We start from the raw sequence: 16,441 nt of genomic DNA on the forward strand, positions 1-16,441 counted from the left end.
AAGGCTTTCTGGGAAAAATGGGGAGCCATGGCAGGTTCTTGAGCAAAGTAAGGGACTGGCAGCAGCTACAGAGGGATGAAGTCAGACGGGACAGAAGGAAGCCAGTGAGAAGCAGAATAGAGGTAGATGTGATGAGCTTCATGGGAAGCCTCAAACTGGAGACCCCTGGGCTAAATTCAAGTTTCAGACATTTCGTTTGGCTGCATTCCTCCCCAGTTTGAGATCTAAGCATGACTAATTCAAAGCCAAAGTTGGAAAGGGCCCATGCTTTGGGTGAGTGACACTGGGCTCAGTGTCTCTCCGGCTCTCAGATTCCCCACAGAACCTTCTAATTTTTGGACTGGATTCTGTGACCTAACTTTGCCTCATTTTAGACCCAGGATAAGACATGTTTAGTACATGCCGAGACAGGACAAACCACTCCGAGGCCAGACAGTGGCCAATTGCACCTCCTCCCTCAATAACTATCGCACAAAGCTAAAGCCACCATTGCTTTTATTTATTGCTTTGCGTGGAGACAAACCACACGATCCGGGTGTGCTGGGAGCTCTCCATTAACTAGAGCTCCTGGTGGGGGCGGAGCTCTAGGAAAAGAAGAGGACCCTGCCAGGGAGATATTTCACTTGGCCAGAATCCAGAGGATGGAGCCCATTGGTTGGAACTCTGGTTGAAACTGGAACTCTGAGAAGGGTGGAGAGAGCTCCCAGGAGACAGAACCATCACAGGGTGGGACTCCGGGACAGGGGGCGGGGCAAGAAGTGAGGGGGCGCATCTCTGGTGGACCAGGCCCTCCCATTGGCTGGGTTCCAGCAGTCGGTGGCAGGTGGGCAGGGCGCCTACTTCTGTGCGGGGATCATGTCGTCGATGGACTGGCCTTTCTCCAGCTTCTTCTCCATCTCCACCATGAGCTTCACACCATCCACCACCAGCTGCACCTGTTCTACTTCGGACGAGCCCAGGCGATCAGCGTTGGACACGTCAAATACTGAGCCAACGGCAGCTGTGTCCACGCCACCTGTGGGAGCAAGGCACAGGGAAGTGAAGAGGCAGCAAAGGTGCAGAGGGGCTGGGACGTGCCCCCCCCCCCCGTGCCAAATGCAACAGCGGCATGTAGTGAGTGCCTACTGTGTAACAGGTTACCTGCACACAGGTAACGCCTGTTTATTCATGGACTCACGAGTCTCTGGCTTTAGATGGGGTACCACGCCACTCAATTATCAAACATGAAAATATAGTATAGTGGGTAGGAGAGTGGGTTCTGGAGCCAGGCGGCCTGCGGTCGAATCCTGACCACTCCTCGCTTTATAAATGGGAAAACTGAGGCCCCGAGGGAGGTCCAAGGGCATGTGCAATGCATATTATATAATCATGAAAATCCCACACTGACTCCTGTGACTTAGGGGTATTGACACCCATTTTACAGAGGAAGAAATGCAAGCTCACAGAGGGTCAGCTCTTGCCGGATCCCCAGAACTCGCAGGGATGTCGCACCTCTCCTTCCATCCCCGCAAAGGGCCCTCCCCACCCGTCGTGGTGCAAAGGATGTGGGAGCCGTACCTGTACCCCTCTTCTGCAGGCGCAGGCGGGTGAGGATCTCCTCGAACTTGGGGTGCTTGCTCAGGTGCGCCAGCTTCACATGCACGCCTCCACGCAGCCCAGTGCCCAGGTTGGATGGGCAGGTGAGCACGTAGCCCAGGTGCTGGTTCCACATGAAGGGGTGGCCCGCTTTCTTAAAGATCTCCTCGATCTGAGGTTGGGGGAGAGGACCAGGGGTCAGCGCCGGCAGCCACCCGCAAATGCACCCGCAACATGGACAGGGCGTGGGAACGTGGTGGAGGCAGGATTCTGAGGGGAGCCGGGAGGTAGGAGATTCTGAGGCTAGACAATGGTGACCAAGGCAGGATTTTGAGGGGAGGGGACTAAGAACGCTTTGAAGGCGGGTTTTTTTTTTCTTCAGAGTCTCGCTGTGTCACCCAGGCTGGAGTGCAATGGCATGATCTCATCTCACTGAAACCTCTTTCTCCCATATTCAAGCGATTCTCCTGCCTTACTTGGCCTCCCGAGTCGCTGGGACTACAGGCCCGTGACACCACGACTGGCTAATTTTTTTTTTTTTTTTTTTTTTTGTATTTTTGATATAGAGACAGGGGTTTCACTATGTTGCTAGGCTGGTCTTGAACTCCTGACCCTCCTCGGCCTCCCAAGGTGCTGGGATTACAGGCATGAGCCACCGCTCCCGGCCTGAAGGCGGATCCTTCAGGGCAGGGTTGGGCGTAGGGTGGAGCTGGGTCCAGGGGCGGGGTCCTGAAAAGCGGGTGGGGCTGATTTTGAGGGGCGGGGTTTGGCATGGGGTGGGGCCAGGTCCGGGGGGCAGGGCCCTGGAAAATGGGCGGGGCAGGGCTTAGCATAGGGGCAGGGGCGGGGCCTCGGAAAGCAGGTGGGGCGTTCAAGGTGGAGTCGGAAGTCAGCAGCTAAGGGCAGACACCCACCTTCTGCAGCCCCACGCAGAAGCGGCGGAAAACCTCCTTCATGTTGCCCCCCTTCTCCATGGAGATGACCCGGAGGTGATCCTCCTCGTTCACCCACACCAGGAAGCTCTTGTTGTCATTGTGCCTAGGGTAAGGTGCCACAGCAAGAGGCCAAGGTGTCAGCCCCGCGGGAACCCCATTCCCAGCCCTTCCCCAAACATCTGTCCACCGTCAGGGGGAAGAGGGCCTGAGAGGTGGGAGGTGGGTGGCATCTGCCTCCTCAAAACGCAGAAGCTTAAACCTGTAGACTCTAACGTCACAGGATCTGCAAAACCTTGAATCCTGGGATCAAGGACTTTTAGGGACTTAAGTCTTTGAACAGCATTATTATAGATCCTTGGGATCTCAGGATGTTTGACGAACAGAAGCTTGGAATCAGAATTGATAACATCTTGGAAATCTTACATCTGGTCTCAGGACCAGAAAATCTTCCCATGGCAGTGTGTTAGCTCCCAATCCTAGCATCTCAGAAGCAGGATCTTAGAACATAAAATATTAAGGTCGGGTGCGGTGGCTCACACCTGTAATCCCAGCACTTTGGGAGGCCAAGGCGGGCAGATCACGAGGTCAGGAGATCGAGACCATCCTGGCTAACACTGTGAAACCCCATCTCTACTAAAAAACACAAAAAAATTAGCTGGGCATGGTGGCGGGCACCTGTGGTCCCAGCTACTCAGGAGGCTGAGGCAGGAGAATGGCGTGAACTTGGGAGGCAAAGCTTGCAGTGAGTCGAGATCAGGCCACTGCACTCCAGCCTGGGTGACAGAGCAAGACTCTGTCTCAAAAAAAAAAAAAAAAAAGCCATAAAATATTAAGATGTGGAAATGGCCGGGTGTGGTGACTCACGCCTGTAATCCCAGCACTTTGGGAGGCCGAGGCCCGAGGATTGCTTGAACCCAGGAGCTCAAGACCACCCTGGGCAACATGGCAAGACCCACATATCTACAAAATTTAAAAAGTTAGCAGGCATGGTGGGACACATGCCTGTAGTCCAAGCCACTGGGGAGGCTGAGGCGGGAGGATCGCTTGACCTTGGAAGGTCCATGCTGCAGTAAGCCATGATCCTACCACTGCGCTCCAGCCTGGGCAACAGAGCAAGACCCTGTCTCAAAAAAAAAAAAAAAATCTGAGGGAAGGCATGGTGGCTCACGCCTGTAATCCCAGCACTTTGGGAGGCTGAGGTGGGCGGATCACTTAAGGTGAAGAGTTTGAGACCAGCCTGAGCAACATAGCAGAACCCTGTCTCTACCAAAAATACGAAAACTAGCTGGGCACAGTGGCACATGCCTGTAGTCTTAGCTACTCAGGAGGCAGAGGGTGAGAGAATCGTTTGAACCCGGGAGACAGAGGTTTCAGTGAGCCAAGATCGTCCCACTGCACTCCAGCCTGGGCCTCAGAGTGAGAGTCCGTCTCAAAATAAATAAATAAATAAATCCAGAAATGCTTCAAATTATGGAATGACAGAATTTGAAATGAGTGGAATCTTAAAACCTGAAAATATTTAAAATCTTGAAATCTTAGAATCATCCCATCTGTATATCTTAGCACCCAGGATCCCCTCATCAATTGAAACCTAGGTTCTCTAAATCTTTTTAAATCTTTGACTACCTGAATCAGGGATTCAAAGAGTCAAAGCAAGTCTAGCAATAATAGTTTATAATAAAGATAAGATGAATAACCAAGATGAACTGAACACTTAGTGTATACCAGGCACTGCTTTTTTTTTTCAAGACAGAGTCTCACTCTGTTGCCCAGGCTGGAGTGCAGTGATGCAATCTCGGCTCACTGCAAGCTCCGCCTCCCGGGTTCACGCCATTCTCCTGCCTCAGCCTCCGAGTAGCTGGGACTACAGGCGCCTGCCACCACACCCGGCTAATTTTTTGTATTTTTAGTAGAGGCGGGGTTTCACCATGTTAGCCAGGATGGTCTGGATCTCCTGACCTCGAGATCCCCCCGCCTTGGCCTCCCAAAGTGCTGGGATTACAGGTGTGAGCCACCGCACCTGGCCCAGGCACTGCTTTTAATACTTTACATAAATTAACTCATTTAATCCTCACAAGAACACCAGAAGCTACAAATAACTGTGATCCTTATCCTATAGATAGGAAACTCGGGTAGAGAAAAATAAAATAAGTTACCCAAGGTCACAAAGCTAGTAAAGCTAGTAAATGGTAGAGCTGGAATTTGAACTTAGGGAGTGTGGTTCAAGTCTAAGTTCTTATTTTTGAGACAGGGTAGCTGGAGTGCAGTACTTCGGTCACGATTCACGGTAACCTTAATCCCCTGGGCCCAAGCGATACTCAGCCTCTGGAGTAGCTGGGACCACAGGTATACGCCATCACACCTGGCTTTTTTTTTTTTTTTTTTTTTTCTTTTTGGAAACGCAATCTTGCTCTGTCACCCAGGCTGGAGTTCAGTGGTGCGATCTCGGCTCACTGCAACCTCCGCCTCCTGGGTTCAAGCGTTTCTCCTGCATCATCTTCCCAAGTAGCTGGGACTACAGGCGCCTGCCACTACACCCAGCTAAATTTTTGTATTTTTTAGTAGAGATGGGGTTCCACCGTGTTGGCCAGGCTGGTCTCAAACTCCTGACCTCAAGTGATCCGCCCGCCTTGGCTTCCCAAAGTGCAGGGATTACAGGTGTGAGCCACCACGCCCGGCCAAGTCTGTTTTTAACTACCACTTCTCTGGTCCAGATTTCCCAAAATCTGACACACAGACCACAGGATAGGCAGGGGCGGAGGGCAAGATCATTTTCCGTGGCATGTAGAAGATCATAATTATGTATATGGCCTTGGCTTTGGTGGAGGAGTGAGGAGGGCCATTGTGGGACTGGAGGAGGCTGGGGAAAGAGGAAGCCAGGGGGCGGGGAGGGGCCTCACCAGATGCCACGGGCGTCGGGCCAGTCGCGGGCCATGCCTGAGGCTAGCAGCAGTGGGGACACGGGCTTGTCGAACAGGAAGTGGTCATCGATGAGCTGCTGCTGTTCCTTCTCCGTCATGCTCTTCAGAGGGTAGTACTTCCCTTTGAACTCGCCCGTCAGGCTGTTAAGAGCTATGGGGACACACGAGGGAGTGGTCGGCAGCCTGTCCCACTTCAACCAGGGCGTGGAGGCCCAGGGTTCCCCCTGCTGCTGCTCCTAATGGGCCTGGGCCTTGGCCCCCTGGATGTCCTAAAGGCATCTGAACCCTGTGTCTAAACCCACACTTGTGACGGTTCCCCAAAATCTGTTCCTGCCATCTGTCCAGGCCCCCAGGAATGGCCACACGATGTGCTCAATCTAGAAAACAGACCCACCCCTTCCCCTGAGGGACCCTCACATCCAGTCCACCTGCAGGCCACAGTGTGCTGGTGTCTGCTCCTAATGGCTGGCCAGACAGATGGCTGAAGTCTCAGGACTTTGAGAGGCCATTAGTAAAAATTATTATAAGGCAGAATGGTAGCCAGGTGCACTGGCACGAGCCTGTAGTCCCAGATACTGGGGAGGCTGAGGCAGGAGGATCACTTAAGCCAGGAGGTCAGCCTGGGTAACATAGCAAGACCCCCCATCTTTTTTTTTTTTTTTTTTTTTTGAGATAGAGTTTTGCTCTTGTTGCCCAGGCTGGAGTGCAATGGCGCGATCTCAGCTCACTGCAACCTCTGCCTCCCAGGTTCAAGCGAGTCTCCTGCCTCAGCCTCCCAAAGTGCTGGGATTACAGGTGTGAGCCACAGTGCCCGGCCTCTTTTCATTTGTTTTTGAGGCAGGTTCTCACTCTGTCACCCAGGCTGGAGTGCAGTGGCACAGTCACGGTTCACTGCAGCCTCAACCTTCCGGGCTTAAGCGTTCCTCCCACCTCAGTCTCCTGAGTAGCTGGGATGACAGGTGTGTGTCACCACTCGTGGCTCATTTTTGTGTTTTTTGTAGAGACACGGTCTTGCTATGTGGCCCAGTCTGGTCTTAAACTCCTAGGCTCAAGCGATCCCCCCTCCTAGGCCTCCCACACTGCTGTGATTACTGTTGTGAGCCACTGTGCCCGGCCTCAACTCCTCCTTTCTGAGGCAGCTCCCCTCGGTCATTCTCCACCACACCCATGTCTTGGCTTCATGGCACTTTTGAATTATCTTGTTCATCTGTGGGTTTCTGTATTTCCTCTCATCTCCCCACCAGCTGAACACTCTATGAGAACAGTGAGGGACCCCCATCTCCCCACACAGGGCAAGAACCCCTGGAAATGTGTGCTGGATGAACGGATGGCAGGACGCTGGGGGCAGCCGGGTGTCTGTGTGGGTCTTCTCAGGGGCCCTTGAGTCTGGACAGCACCCCCGGATCTCCAGCACAGCAGGTAATGCCCACGGCCAGCACCACTCCCCAAGCCCCCACGATTTACCAAGCTCTTCCCCTACTTTGGAAAACGGGGGCCCAAAGAGACCCGAGGACCTGCCCATGGAGGAACAGAGACAGGGCTGGGTGACCCCAGCAGTGGACGGGGTGGGGGCGCTCACCTTCCACGGAGAGCTTCTCCACCGCCCGGCGCTCGCCGCGGGAGCAGTGCGGGGGCAGCGTGTAGCCCTTGATGCTGCGGCCGGTGCGGACGCGGCTGCTGAGCACATAGTTGGGGTCCAGGTCGTCTCCACCCTGGAGAGCGGGTGGGAGATCAGGACCAGGTAGATCCTCCGCCCCCTCCAGCAAGCCCAAGTCTCCCCCGGATGCTCCCCTCAGTCTTCCTGTTGCTTCCTTTGCCCTCTGCTTCCTCACTGATTGGTTGTGCAGAGCCTCTCCCCGCCACCCATACCTGCGCTCTGTCTCTCCCTTCTCTGTCTCTCTCCCATCTCCTATCTCTGTTTTTCTTTATACCTCTCTCCCCCCACCTTTGTATATTTCTTTTCCTTTTTTTTTTTTTTTTTTTCGAGACAGGGTCTCTCACTGTCACCCAGGCTGGAGTGCCGTGGTGCCATCATAGCTTACTGCAACCTCGAACTCCTGGGCTCAAGCAATTCCCCTGCCTCAGCCTCCCAAGTAGCTGGGACTAACAGGTATGTGCCACCATGTTTGGCTAACTTAAAATAAATTTTTTTTTTATAAATAGAGACAGGGGCTGGGCGCGGTGGCTCACACCTGTAATCCCAACACTTTGGGAAGCCGAGTGAGCCAATCACCTGAGGTCAGGAGATCGAGACCATCCTGGCCAACATGGTAAAACCCCATCTCTACTAAAAATACAAAATTTAGCTGGGCATGGTGGCATGTGCCTGTAATCCCAGCTACTCAGCAGGCTGAGACATAAGAATCACTTAAACCTGGGGATCGGGGGTTTCCATGAGCTGAGATCCAGCCACTGCACTCCAGCCTGGGTGATAGAGTGAGATTCTGTCTCAAAAAAAAAAAAAAAATAGAGACAGGGTCTCACTATGTTGCCCAGGCTGATCTCAAACTTCTGGGCTCAAGCAGTCCTCCTGCCTCAGCCTCCCAACGCAGTGGGATTACAGGCGTGAGCCACCATGCCTAACTAAATATTTAGGGCTTTTTTTTTTTTTTTTTTTTGGTAGAGACAGGTTCTTGCTATGTTGCCCAAGCTGGTCGTGAACTCTCCTGGCCTCAAGTGATCCTCCCGCTTCAGCCTCCCTAAGTGCTGGAAGTACAGGTATAGCCACTGCACCCAGCCTTTCTGCCCATTTCTGTTTCTCTTCCTGTCTCCCTTTCTCCCACTCTCCCTGTCTGTCTCTGACTGCAACTGCCTGTCTTTCTCTCTGCCTGTCTCTCCTGCCTTCTCTGATGCTCCCTTTTGTCTCTCTCTGTGTCTCTGCCGCTCCCTTTTTTTTTTTTTTTTTTTTTTTTTTTGAGACAGTCTCGCTCTGTTGCCCAGGCTGAGTAGCTGGGATTACAGGTGTGTGCCACCATGCCCAGCTAATTTTTGTATTTTCAGTAGAGACTGGGTTTCACCATGTTGGTCAGGCTGATCTCAAACTTCTGACCTCATGATCTACCCACTTCAGCCTCCTAAAGTGTTGGGATTACAGGTATGAGCCACTGTGCCCAGCTCTGCCTCTTCCTTTTCTACATGCTTTTGTGCCTTTCTTCTCCCTCTCCCTCTCCTCTTTCTGTCTCCTTGGCTGTCTCTGTGTCTCTCTGTCCCTCTCTCTTTCCTTTTTTTTTTTTTTTTCTGAGATAGAATCTTGCTCTGTCACCCAGGCTGGAGTGCAGTGGCACGATCTTAGCTCACTGCAGCCTCCGTCTCCTGGGTGCAAGAGATTTTCCTGCCTCCACCTCCTGAGTAGCTAGGATTACAGGCGTGCACCACCATGCCCAGCTAATTTATTTTTTTGTTTTTTTTGTTTTGTTTTTTGAGACCAAGTTTCACCCTTGTTGCCCAGGCTGGAGTGCAATGGCACGATCTCTGCTCACTGCAACCTCCGCCTCCCAGGTTCAAGCGATTCTTCTGCCTCAGTGTCTCGCGTAGCTGGGATCACAGGCATGTGCTACCACATGCACCAGCACACCCAGCTAATTTTGTATTTTTAGTAGAGACAGGATTTCTCCATGTTGTTCAGGCTGGTCTCGAATTCTCAACCTAAGGTGATCTGCCCACCTCGGCCTCCCAAAGTGCTGGGATTACAGGCGTGAGCCACCGTGCCTGGCTGGCCCATTCTTTTTTTTTTTTTTTTTTTTTTTTTTGAGACAGAGTTTTGCCATGTTGGCCAGGCTAGTCTTTTTTTTTTTTTTTTTTTTTTTTTGAGACGGAGTCTCGCTCTGTCACCCAGGCTGGAGTGCAGTGGCTTGGCCTTCGCTCACTGCATGCTCTGCCTTCTGGGTTCACGCCATTCTCCTGCCTCAGCCTCCCGAGTAGCAGGGACTACAGGCGCCCACCACCATGCCCGGCTAATTTTTTTTTTTTTGTATTTTTAGTAGAGACGGGGTTTCAGCGTGTTAGCCAGGATGGTCTTGATCTCCTGACCTCGTGATCTGCCTGCCTCGGCCTCCCAAAGTGCTGGGATTACAGGCGTGAGCCACTGTGCCCGGCCGGCCAGGCTGGTCTTAAACTCCTGACCTCAAGTGATATGTTCGCCTCGGCCTCCCAATGTCCCTCTCTCTTTCATCTCTCTGCTTCTCCACACCTCTGTGTCTCTGTATTTCTCTCTCCCCCCATCTCTCCTGTGATCTCTCTCCTCCTCACCCCTCAGCCCTCCCCTCCGTGCAGACACTGACCTTGAGGTTCTCATGGTTGAGGTCAGTCTTGTGCTTGTCGGTGGGTTTGTAGCCCCCATGGCGATCCGAGATGATGGGATCAAAGAGTTCCTTGAAAACTTCATAGGACTCCTCATCACCAGCCACGCAGCCCACAGTCATGATGAAGGGGTGACCTGGAGGGGTGGGGGTGAGGTCAGAACTGCTAGTCCCCAGCAAACAGGGCCTGGGCTCGTGGGCTCAGTGGAGACTGTGTGGACATGTGTGTGTCAGGGTTGTGGGGGGTACATTCAATACCTCTGGGTGGGAATTGAGAATACTAAGGGTTGGGCGCAGTGGCTCATACCTGCAATCCCAGCACTTTGGGAGGCCGAGGGGGGTGGATCTCTTGAGGTCAGGAGTTTGAGACCAGCCTGGCCAACAGGGTGAACCCTGTCTCTACTAAAAATACAAAAATTAGCTGGGTGTGGGGCACACGCCTGTAATCCCAGCTACTTGGGAGGCTGAGGCATGAGAATTGCTTGAACCAAGGGGGTGGAGGTTGCAGTGAGTCGAGATGGCACCACTGCACTCCAGCCTGGGTGATAGAACAAACTCTCTCTCAAAAAAAAAGAAAGGAAAAAAAAAAAAGAAATAAGACTGAGGACTGGTGGGAACCGGGAGGGAAGACTGGGAGAGGTCAAGGTGGCTGGGAGGAGTCAAAGTAGGAGAGAAGAAAGAATGCGGGGCATGGGGTCAAAGGAGAAGGGGGAGCTTCAGAGGGTACCTGGTGCTAAAAACATCAGCACCTCGGAAACATTAGCACCCAAAGTCATGACGTCTCAGCCTGAAATGTTGTTAGGATCTTGGGGTACCACCTGCCACAGAGGGTCAGGAAGGCCAGAGACTTGAAAGACCCAGTGGAAAAACAGGGGCCCGAAGAGAGAGGCCTCTCCACTGCATCACACAGAGAGCTGGACGTGAGGGGCACTAGAGCCTCCTGTCTACTCCCAGCTCTCTTCGCCTTGTGAGCGAAAGGGCTTTGAGAAACAACCATAACATTAATAACATCCCCTATCCGATTCTCTTTTTTTTGAGACAGGGTCTCACTCTGTGGCTGAAGTACAGTGGCGCGATCTCGGTTTACTGCAACCTGCACCTCCCAGGCTCAAGCTATCCTCCCACCGCAGCCTCCTGAGTAGCTTCGACCACAGGCCCTCATTACCACACTTGGCTAATTTTTTTGTATTTTTTGTCGAGACAGGGTCTTGCTATGTTGCCCAGGCTGGTCTCAAACTCCTGGCCTCAAGCGATCCTTCCACCTGGGCCTCCCCAAATGTTGGGATTACAGGCATGAGCCACTGCACCTGGCCTCCCGTCAGAGCTTGAGCGCTCACTTGGTGCTAGGCGCCACTGTAAGCACTGCACAGTCATTGACCTGTGTTTTCACAACATGGGTGCCCATTTTTCAGATGAGGAGACTGAGGTTCGGGAGATGAACCGACCTCCTCGGGGATCTCACATTATTCTCGTGCATGTTTATTGCGTGGTTTGCTGCATACCTTGCACTGTCCCAAGCCCTTTACGTATATCAGTGCATTGATTCTCACAACAGCCCCGGTTTGCAGATGAGAAAACTGAGACCCCCCCCCACTTCAGGGGAGGTGGGATGGGGCGTAGCCTGCAGCCTCTGGAGCCCCCATGTAGCCCCTTCAGTGCTCTACCAGGGAGGCTCACCTGGGTTGTCCACTCCTGTCTGGATGACATCGTCTAGGGTGAAGCCCGATGGGGTCTCCTTGTCCCGCAGCTTCTTGTAGAGATCAAGGGTCAGTACCTTGGCCATGTGGTTGTTATGTTTGCTGAGGTCGGGGTACTCCTCCTCAGGCTTGTAATTCAGCTTGAACTTGTTGTGAGTGTTACCGAACGGCATGGTGGCGGTGTAGGAGACCTGATGGGCAGGGCAGGAGGGGAAGATTAGCTCGCATCTGTTTTCTTCTTCTTCTTCTTCTTTATTTATTTATTTTTATTTTTATTTATTTATTTATTTTTATTTATTTTTTTTTTTGAGACGGAGTCTCGTGCTGTGTCACCCGGGCTGGAGTGCAGTGGCGCGATCTCGGCTCACTGCAAGCTCCGCCTCCCAGGTTCACGCCATTCTCCTGCCTCAGCCTCAGAGTAGCTGGGACTACAGGCGCCCGCCACCACGCCCGGCTAGTTTTTTTTTTGTTTTTTTGGTTTTTTTTTTTGAGACGGAGTCTCACGCTGTTGCCCAGGCTGGAGTGCAGTGGCGCGATCTCGGCTCACTGCAAGCTCCGCCTCCTGGGTTCCCCGCCATTCTCCTGCCTCAGCCTCCTGAGTAGCTGGGACTACAGGCGCCCGCCACCGCGCCCGGCTAATTTTTTGTATTTTTAGTAGAGACGGGGTTTCACTGTGGTCTCAATCTCCTGACCTTGTGATCCGCCCGCCTCGGCCTCCCAAAGTGCTGGGATTACAGGCTTGAGCCACCGCGCCCGGCCTTTTTTGTATTTTTAGTAGAGACGGGGTTTCACCATGTTAGCCAGGATGGTCTCGATCTCCTGACCTCATGATCCACCCGCCTCGGCCTCCCAAAGTTCTGGGATTACAGGCTTGAGCCACCGCGCCCGGCCTTATTTTTATTTTTTTGAGACAAAGTCTCCCTCTGTCACCCAGGCTGGAGTGCAGTGGCGCAATCTCAGCTCATTGCAACCTCTGTCTCCCGGGTTCAAGTGATTCTCCTGCCTCGGCCTCCCGAGTAGCTGGGACTACAGGCGCCCACCACCACGCCCGGCTAATTTTTTGTATTTTTAGTAGAGACGGGGTTTCACCGTGTTAGCCAGGATGGTCTCAATCTCCTGACCTCATGATCTGCCTGCCTCAGCCTCCCAAAGTGCTGGGATTACAGTCGTGAGCCACAGCTCTTTTTTTTGGGAAGGAGTCTCACTCTGTCACCCAGGTTGGAGTACAGTGGCGAGATCTCAGCTCACTGCAACCTCCACCTCCCAGGTTCAAGCGATTATCCTGTTTCAGCTTCCTTAGTAGCTGGGATTATAGGCGCACACCACCATGCCTGGCTAATTTTTTTGTATTTTTAGTAAGATGGAGTTTCACCATCTCTACTGGTTGGCCAGGCTGGTCTCAAACTACTGGCCTCAAGTGATTCACCCACCTCGGCCTCCCAAAATGCTGGGATTACAGGCGTGAGCCACTGTGCCCCGCCTACCTCACATCTTGCAAACAGCAGCAAGGGGCATTGGGGTCAGGCAGGCTGTGTGACTTGGAGCAAGCGAAATCCTCTCTCCCAGCCCCTGCGTCTCAGCAGGAGGCATCCGGCGTCTTAGATCGAGGGCCCGGCTCTGCCACATCCCAGCTGGGTGAGCCTGGACTAGTCATTCTTTTTGGAGACTCAATTTCACCAGGTGGAAAATAGGCCCCACACGGAGGCTGGAAAAATATCATGCGTGGGTAAGAGCGTAGGTTCTGGAATCGGCCCAGGGTTTGATTCCCAGCTCTGCTACCTACAGCCAGTTGTGTGCCCGGGGGCAAGTTGCTTAACCTCTCTGTGCCTCAGTTTATTCAGCTGGACAACGAGGATCCTAACAGCACCCGCCGCATGGCAGTGTTGAAAGGATTAAATGTGTGAATGCAGGTATAGCTCTCGGAACAGTGCCTGGTTCACAATAAGCATTATTTCACTTAGCTATTATTATTATTATTATTATTATTATGTTTGAGACGGAGTCTCTCTCTGTCACCCAGGCTGAAGTGCAATGGTGCAATCTCAGTTCACTGCAACTTCCACCTCCCAGGTTCAAGCAATTATCCTGCTTCAGCCTCCCAAGTAGCTGCAACTACAGGCGTGCGCCACACCCAGGTAATTTTTTTTTTTTTTTTTTTGTATTTTTAGTAAAGATGGGGTTTTGCCATGTTGCCCAGGCTGGTCTTGAACTCCTGACCTCAAGTGATCCGCTCACCTCTGCCTCCCAAAGTGCTGGGATTATAGGCATGAGTCACCGCGCCTGGCCTGTTGTTATTTTAAACGTTTGTGTGAGGAGCTGGTGAGAAGGTGGAGGTGAGGGTGTTGCTGGAAGTGAGTATGTGAGCAGTTCTTGGATGATCAATCCAAAGACAAAGGGGCTGGGTCGGGGGAGGGCTGGGTGGCCGCCCCCACCTCTGCCTGCTGACAATTCTCCCACAAGGTTCAGCAGGGAAGAAAAACTCAGCCTCTGGGTCGTCAGAGCCAGGTTCAAATCCCACCTATGCCATTTTCCTGCTGTATGACCCCAGGCCAGTCACTAGGCCTCTCTGGACCTTGTCTCCTGTGAACTGAGCCTACCCCATAGGATTGCCAGGATCCTCTGAGCTTGGCCGTGAGGTTGGCTGAGCACAGGCCCTGGCATGGAGTTGGAGCCTGGAACCCTGGTGGCTGCTATTATTGTTGTTACTACTTTTTTTTTGTAGAGATGAGGTCTCACTATGTTGCCCAGGCTGGTCTGGGATTCCTGGCCTCAAGTGATCTCCAGCATCGGCCTCCCAAAATGCTGGGATTATGCATGTGATCCACTGCGCCAGGTCCTATTGTTATTATTATTTTATTCACTGGACCCAGAAAGGAGAAGGGACCTCCAACAGCGGTGGGAGAGGGGGATAGGAAGCAGGTGGGATTGTGGGAGGGAAATTGGGACCATGGTGAGCTGAGGCCAGGGAAGAGGAACAGGGACCCGCCAAAGACCTTGGGTGCTGCTGTCCAGGGTGGTTATTTTTAGACTCTGGCAATTGCCTGCCGCCCCACCCCCAGCTGCTGCCCCTCCCCACCCCCACATTCCGGGGCTCGGCTTGCACCAAGTCAGCAGGCCCAAGACAGGTGGGCCAGGGTGGCTGGGAGGACACGGGTCCAGGCCCCGGGGTTCGGCTCCGGGGCTCAAGGACATCCCGGGCTGGCAGCCCAGACCCCCTCCCTTCAGAGGATGCCCCCCCAATCCCTGCCAGGGACACGCCAGGAGAGGGCCCTGAGGCAAGGTGGGGGACCCCCCCCAAGAGACATAAGCAGAAAGCCCCAGAGCCACATACCCCCACCACCACAGACTCCCCAGATCACACTGTAAACTGAGTCACACAGTCACACTTCCAAGCTCAAGGACACGCCCAAGATAGAGGCACTCATGTGTCCGCTACCAAGTCAGTACAAGGTCACAGAGACCTACACGGTAGCAAACGCAAAGAAGCCCGTGACACCTGCTCTTGCAGACTCTGCTAGGCGACAGACACACCTCCCACGGCTTGTGGCACCAGTGTTGGCGACAAACCGTAATGAACGCGGGCCTGGCTCAACAGCCCCTTGCAGGGGGTGACAGTTGGCAGCTGTCAGGACCCCTTTCATCTCTGGGATCCCTCCCCATAACCCAAGACTTGTGCCGCAGAAATCACAGGTCCCAGCGGGGGTTCAGGCGTCCTCACAGATGGAGGGGACTCCCAGACACACAAGGTCAACCTTCCCATGTACCGACCTGCCTTTGTATAGGAGGATGTTGGTGGAGCAAGGGGTGACACACAGGCCCTTTCCCAAGCCAAGACAGCCTCTAGCACCCACAGAAATCCCCTACTCTGGCTCCCACCCAGATTCCCACCCCGTGCAGTACCTGGCTGGGCTGGGCTGAAGGGGGCTGTCTGTATCCTGGAGGTGACACTGACCCAAAGGAAGGGCCTGCAGCCGTGGGGTTATATAGGGGGACCTAGGCTGTGCAATTGGCTGGGAGGGGCTGTCCCCAGGGAGGAGTTCTGGAGGGCAGCTGAGCCTCTCACCTCCCTGCTCGGGCACCATGCCCACTCTGAACCCAGGCATGCCTTGCGCCCAGCCCCATGGCCTTGTATGGGCTGAGCTGCCCCAGGGGCTGGGCCCAAGCCCCCCCACCAAGCTGATACCCTGACCAAGTGCTGAGTCGGGCTGGCGGTGGGGACAGCTGGCCCCCCGCCGGGAACATGGGACAGTGGCTGGGAACGTCCCAAGCACGTAGAGCCACCTTCCCCTGGCCCCTGAGTCTCCTCCAGCCACCAGCCCCTCCTGTGGCCCTCGGCTCCTCCTGTGCCCCCTGGGCCCTCACCCCTACCCGAGTCCCAGCGGCACCTGGGGGAGCCATGCTGTTGCTCCAGGAGGACCCGGGACCCTGTGAGCAGGAGGAAGCAGAGGCCGGGAGAGGCTGCGTGGCCGCCTGCTGCCACCACCTATAGGGAGGGTCTGACCAAGCCTAATTGCAATAGAGGGCAGTCTAACCCCAGAAACCTGCGCTTGGGTGCCCCTTCCTCCTAGGGACTGAGTGGAGGGGAAACTGAGGCTGGCTGAGTTGGAGAGATTCAAACTCAGGGCAAGGGTGGGAGGCGGTGGTCACCCTCCCCCCGCTTAACCCTTGCACTCTCGGTGCCACTGGGAGATTTCTGCTGTGCGGGGGACAGGGAGGGTCTCGGCCGCTAGGAAAGGAGTTATTTTTAGAGGGCGCTTTGCTGTCTCCTCCCGGCAAAGGCCGAGACCCGAGGCGCTGGGTATGGGGGGGTTCAGGGGCAGGTGTTGGAGGGGGCTTTGCCACGTGTCCTGGTTAATTATAACCGGGCGTCTCGGGTGTCCCTGGGCCTCACCTCCTTACAAGGGCAGCCACGGGGCCCTGGGTGGCTGCTCCCACCTCCCGGGGAAGGGGGCTGGGCAGCGATGCGGTTCAGAGTGCCAGTGCCAGACTCGCGCAGATCTGGGCATAGCAAGCAC

General features: G+C 54.0%; 1 protein-coding gene across 1 annotated transcript; it reads right to left on the reverse strand.

Annotated features, from left to right (window-relative positions):
• Window positions 1–478: 478 nt before the first annotated feature.
• Window positions 479–15,477, reverse strand: CKM (creatine kinase, M-type). Its single transcript, XM_050772251.1, has 8 exons — window positions 15,327–15,477; window positions 11,407–11,617; window positions 9,712–9,866; window positions 7,011–7,143; window positions 5,411–5,582; window positions 2,490–2,613; window positions 1,558–1,747; window positions 479–1,015 (listed from the first exon to the last, which is right to left on the reverse strand). The coding sequence occupies exons 2-8, from the start codon at window positions 11,597–11,599 to the stop codon at window positions 837–839; spliced, it is 1,146 nt and encodes a 381-aa protein (XP_050628208.1). The 5' UTR covers window positions 11,600–11,617; window positions 15,327–15,477; the 3' UTR covers window positions 479–836.
• Between the last annotated feature and the right edge of the window lie 964 nt (window positions 15,478–16,441).

This window comes from Macaca thibetana, chromosome 19 (assembly GCF_024542745.1).
Source record: "Macaca thibetana thibetana isolate TM-01 chromosome 19, ASM2454274v1, whole genome shotgun sequence".
Lineage (NCBI taxonomy): Eukaryota > Metazoa > Chordata > Mammalia > Primates > Cercopithecidae > Macaca > Macaca thibetana.